The sequence below is a fragment of the Opisthorchis viverrini genome (genome assembly GCF_000715545.1).
Source record: "Opisthorchis viverrini unplaced genomic scaffold opera_v5_121, whole genome shotgun sequence".
Lineage (NCBI taxonomy): Eukaryota > Metazoa > Platyhelminthes > Trematoda > Opisthorchiida > Opisthorchiidae > Opisthorchis > Opisthorchis viverrini.
In genome coordinates, this window is record NW_008751776.1 from 590696 (window position 1) to 596394 (window position 5699).

General features: G+C 47.5%; 1 protein-coding gene across 1 annotated transcript; it reads right to left on the bottom strand.

Annotated features, from left to right (window-relative positions):
* Positions 1-749: 749 nt before the first annotated feature.
* On the bottom strand, positions 750-4080 carry T265_06016 (hypothetical protein; the record flags this gene model as incomplete). Its single annotated transcript, XM_009171175.1, has 3 exons — positions 750-803; positions 3059-3329; positions 3953-4080. 3 exons carry the CDS (start codon positions 4078-4080, stop codon positions 750-752), a joined length of 453 nt encoding a protein of 150 aa, XP_009169439.1.
* Positions 4081-5699: the final 1619 nt, after the last annotated feature.

The window sequence follows — 5699 nt, forward strand, 5'->3', positions numbered from 1 at the left end:
GCGCTCTCCGATACGACCTTGAACATCTAGTCACAATCATGATCAAAAGACCATTATCAAGTAAGGAGACACGGAAAAACAGTCTTTCGTAATTTTTTGAAACACCTACCAGTCTAATGCAGATGAAATGGACTGAGGAAGGACTGCGGAAGATGATCGTAGATTTAATCGACGAGTCGCTGAAAGGGTAGAAATGAGTCACAGGCTTACACTTGGCTGAGGATACATGATAGGGTTAGGAATATCGTTTGGCATCTGAATGTTTGGGTGCAGTAGTTAATGAAGGATCGGTAAAGACTGCAGGGATGCACATAGTTGGGTGACTTGTTGTTGGGAAACGAGCTATAGGATATTGTGGACATAAATGTGGATAGGGAAACGGAGGACAATGGGATGGCACGAGGGGTGCGGCAGTAGAATGCATAAGGAAGCGCTGGTAACCGCACGCCAGCTGAGGGAAAGGAGGATGAAATGGATGCGTCTATCCGAGCACATACGGTAGTTTGGGAAGGATAAACGTGTGGGACGGTTGTTTGAATGAATTGCTGGTCTTCATGACTCGCTACAGAGGACTAGCGTTCAGGTTGGGAAGGCGCAAGCTTCTTCGAACGGCAGCATCAGTTTCCCAGAAGTTATTTGAGTCGGAGAAATAGGATTTACTCCTTGCAGCTGATTCAACGATTTCAGTGGCTTGAGTGCGCACGGGGTTCGTTTAAGGGGGAATTATGCCAGGGGTCCGGTTTTGCGGATCAGTGTCGGAGGATCTGGAGTGGGAGCACCTTTTCTAATTTGGAGTGACATGTCTGAAAACAGAGAAAAGGGAGGACAAATATCGTGCCACAGTGTTGGATTTTTACTCATGTTGATCTTAATGACTTGGCAGAGTAGGAAAATGTAGTTTTCAGTGGAGCTACTCGGGCGGAACAGCTGAGCAGTCCAGCGGACATGTGAAGGCCGCTTCCTCGGTTGGACGGACCCCGGAAAGAGCTCCCTATAGGATAACTCAGTTTTCTGCAGCGCAGAAAGAAATGGGACTGAAGGGAAGAATGAGGAATGAATGAAAGGAGTGAAGAGTATCGGACGTAACGCGAGTTTGTTGGGGCTACCGTACACCTAGAGGACGCAAAACTTACTGTGTTCGCGCGGCAACGGCACGTTGGATCTGAAGGGTGCCTGAATGTGATTAAGGCGGAAGTTAGTGCCATCAAGCAGCTGGAATGGATCCGGAACAAAGGTATGGGTTTGATCTTCCAGGGAAAATAGTCCGGAAAACTGACAACCCAAGGTGCATTTGAAGTCATGAAACTTTATAGCTCAGGTTGTCATCGTGGGAAGCCTATTCCCAAAATGGATCACATCAGCCAGAAGAGGGTCACGCCAGCGCCGGTTTGTATAACGCCTCAGAGGAACTTCGGATGTGCGGTCACAAGCACTTAAAGGAATGTGTACTATGAACATCGAGGCAGGACATCTCAAATGATGAACTTGTAAGGGGCTGTTTGGTTAAGCTCATTTTCAGAGCCTCACAAAGATTCCCGAAGGCCAGGTCTTACCTTACTGGTATCGCCCGATAAATCAGCCCTTCCGAAGCTTCTGACGTGGATGGTCTTTGTTCTAGCTAGAACTCCTGGAAAACCCTATGGCCACAAGTTCCCCAGCCAAAATCCAGAGTCTGATTGGCTCACAAGGCGACCAATCCGAGTTCGGCTCCTCTGACCCGCGCCCTGCTCGCCATACATTTGTGCCGTCCGCATCGTGTTGGCCTCTTCTTGTGGTAAGTTTTACGTCGTATTGGCGCCGTGGCACGGTAAACGGCCTACACGCACTGATGTTTCCTCTGTTGGTGACGAAACGTTTTCTGTCCAACTGCAAGACTCGGCAACCAGGCCAACAGTTACGCAGCAATCCAGACGTCCCCTATCCTACAGACGTCATATTGTCCCAACTGTCCAATCAAGCCCCCATGCTCGGGCACGGATTTCGACTAAATCAAGCGTGTAGATAGCACCGTATCAGATTGGCTGTCACGAAGTGTGATCAAAACATGAACCGCGCGCCAGGCAGTGTAATTGAATGCCCAACGCAGCTAGACTTCAAAATGACGTAAGGTCAGCCACTTTGTCACGATGTGATTGCAGTTACGTGCTCTACAGTGTGGAGGAGTGCCTACCAACCTCTTCCCAAGGTACAGTCGTATCAACTCTCATGTACTATTGATATCTACCCGGAACTTAAAACGTTTGTGGCCAACGATATGATGAATAGCGCCATAGTTGAATGCCTGGATTGCTATGGCTTAGAGACCCCTTCCAGACCTGACTTCAAATCCATATCTCGTAGGCACGCTACTGGCAACTTCGTCACGGTTAGGCCTGGCGAGATTTGTCTTACTCCCGAGGGAGACAGAAGCCGAACAAAAAACCACTGAATCCACCGAATGATCCAGAAGAATAAGCTAAGGTCCTGCTTTCAATGGTCTATGTATTCAAACCTAAGTGAATCGAGTTTCTTGAGAAAGCTGTTCAGTCACTATGGGCAACAGAAACAGAGTCCTCCTTCGAGAACTGCGTCATGGTGTTCTCTCTCCCTGAATTGAACATCCAGAGAGCCGAGACTATATGGTGCCGACGTAGTCGGATTTTATTCGGTGATGAACAAGCTTCCCAATGTGATGATGAGGGGTTTGGATAAATTTGTGTCGGGGATAAAACAGAAGGTGAAGCACGTTTGAGACTGCTAACGGTTTCGGCTTCTGTCGAGGAGGCGTCCCTCCTGCTGTTCGAGAGGTCAGCCCTGAACAGTCCTCTGTACATAGAACTGGTGGTTTATCTGATGTGATTACCCACTTAATAGCTAGGTCAGAAGCAGTCAATGTTTTGGTGGGCATTATTCACCAGAGCCTAAAAAGTGTTACATCAGCCGGTCAGTTTCAAGCATCAACTGGAGGCCAAGGTTTCATAAAACAGAATGTAAAACTCCCTAATGTGTGTTGGAATAAGCCGTTGGATGGCTTGAAGCTCAGCAATTTGGAAGTTGAAGAAGTTGAAGGTTCTATCACCTGGTGGACCGACTCAGTGGAAAATAATCGTTCAGCTGTTCTACCTTTTCGATGCCTAGCTGCCATGCTACCCAAAGGAAGCACGAGAGCTGGGATACTGCCAGGTTTCCCAAGCCTAGACAGAGAAAGTCGAGAAGCAGAGGTCAGGTTCGAGGCATGAACCTTCCGGTTAGTAAATTCGCGCTCTAACTGCTTGGTCCATCTCTCCCGAGGGCTACAAGTTGGACATCGAACGCTTAGATTGTGCGGGAATAACAGCACGCGACGTGTGCTAGAAAATTTGAAGCCAGTGGGATCAAGTGAAGAAGCCTATGGATCTCGCTTAATCGAAAATACCAAGGTAAAATCCCGCCAAATGTATCCCTTCACCAATCGGATAGTCCGGAATGCTGATAAATTATCTTCGTTGAGGGATGCGTCGAGTTAGGTCGTGCGTGACAACGTGAAGCCATCAGTGCCGCCCGGTCGAAAATACTCCTTATATCTCGTCTATTGAAGTACCGGAACATATGGAACCAGCTAGTGATGATGGGTCCATTGCACGCTGATCAAAGGTGCCCAGGTTTCATGATACTTGAACGAACGGAAGACCCATGGGTTTGATTAGACTGATTTGACGATACCAAGCTGCCTGGTGGATATTTCGGTTCACTTTCTCCACTGATTATAGCCAATCGGTGAAAGCAGGTATCGTCTCTTCAATGTGGAAGGAAACTACTTTTGGGCCGCTCTACAGTGATATCAACCTACACGATCCCACCAGTTATCGGTTAGTTCATCAGGAAAGTCATAGATAAATGAGTAGAGGGACTACTGCAGCGTCATATTGGAAAAAGCGCTCTGCAGGGATCAGAACAGCATTGATTCATGTCTAACAGGTTACACGTCACTAACTTGCTCCTGGCGTTCGAAAGCTCGGTTAAGTTGGCTGAGCCGCGTTCATAAACTTCAGCGAAGTGTTCGATAGGGTGGGCGGGTGGTGTTGGTCCTGGTTTTTTGCGCGCCACAGCACCCCTAATCATTCTTCAGAAATACACTTTGATTGCCGCATATCAAAGTATCAGTATAGGATCTTAACAAGTTATAGCGTTCCACAGGTTCGGTTTTATACTTTTGATAGGAATGATACGGTAGTCGGAGTATAGAAACGAAGCGTAGCAGTGCAGATAACTAAGGCGGACAACAGATGTTACCACTCACTCCAGCGAATAAACTTGTGCGTCAGAATGAGTAAAACGGATTGTGTATAAGTCTAGTGTGGTCATATAATACTGTATAGGTGTGCCGGTTATAAAATATACAAAGGTACTGAGTGCATCTGAAATGAACGATGGTGAAGTGGAGGATTAGGCTGAACGATCCCCCCGAATTGCCTGGATGTAGACCTCATATTTCTTCAAATAACTAATGCTACGGTTGGCTATATGGTTGAGCGTAAGATTCGTTGGGACCAAAGTCGTCTCCTTATCTGAACTCGCAGTCTCATCACTGGGTGAGGTAGTTTCGGACTGTAGTTCACTCCCCGCAGTCTGGTTGACAGTGATGGCAGACTTTCAACCAATGTCTAACCGATATCAGGATGGCCTCCAGAAGCTAGGCCTCTAACTGGTCATTTCTTACTGACCACCAGGCAGACGCCTCTTTACGTATTATCGTCTAAATGCCAACAGCAACTTTAACTGGAAAAAATCGTTCATCTGTATCACCCTTCCGGTGCCTAACTGCCATGCAACCCGAAGGTTGCACGAGGGCTGGGAAACTGCCAGGTTGCCCAAGCCTAGGCAGGGGAAGTCGAGAGGCAGAGGTCGGGTTCGAACCACAGACCTTCCGGTCAGTAAATTTGCTCCCTAACCACTTGAGTCATCTCGCCTCAACTTTAACTGGCCAGTCGCTGAGTCGGTTCACCAGCTACAAATCTTGTACACAAGATGCAGTTCCGGTCACCGGGAAATGGGACTGCGTAAGAGATATAACCGAGCTATGAAAACGATGGCATGTTCAGTTAGTTCTGAAAAATGGACAGCTACGCGCCGAAGACGAGTTTACTGAGTTTACTGGTCAGTGTTCCCATAATTCGTTGCTAGGTCATTCACCGTTCATCTCTTGGTGACCTATCACCCAATCTGGTTGCAGAACTGTTCGGGTTATGTGCAGTGTTATGTATTTTGAAGGATCTAAACCAAAGAGAGAAGTATCATCCACACACTCGATGTCTGTGGGCGATCGATCCAGTAACATTTCGATCCCCAAAACCTCAGACGTGGATACCAATAACAAAGTTGAAGAGGAAGGATGAGAGGCCGGCCTTGACTTACACGGTTGGGAGCGGTGAGCTCTGGCAAAAACTTACTGCTTACTCGTACGCGCTCATAGGAGTTCGCGTACAGTGCTCTCATAAAGGATGTAAGTTTGGAAAGGATATTTTGGATTGCCGGACGACCGGCGGAGTCAAAGCAGCCTTAAAATTAAGAAAAACAAGCAACGTGGAACGTTTGGAAGGGTGGTGGTTGTCAAGATCTTGTCCCAAGGCAATGATATGGTTGATGCATTTTCGGTTATATAGGAATTCAACTCGGTTCTCACGAGTTCGTGTCTCCAGATAATCAATCAGCCTGTGCTGAATAATGCTGGAGACCACCCC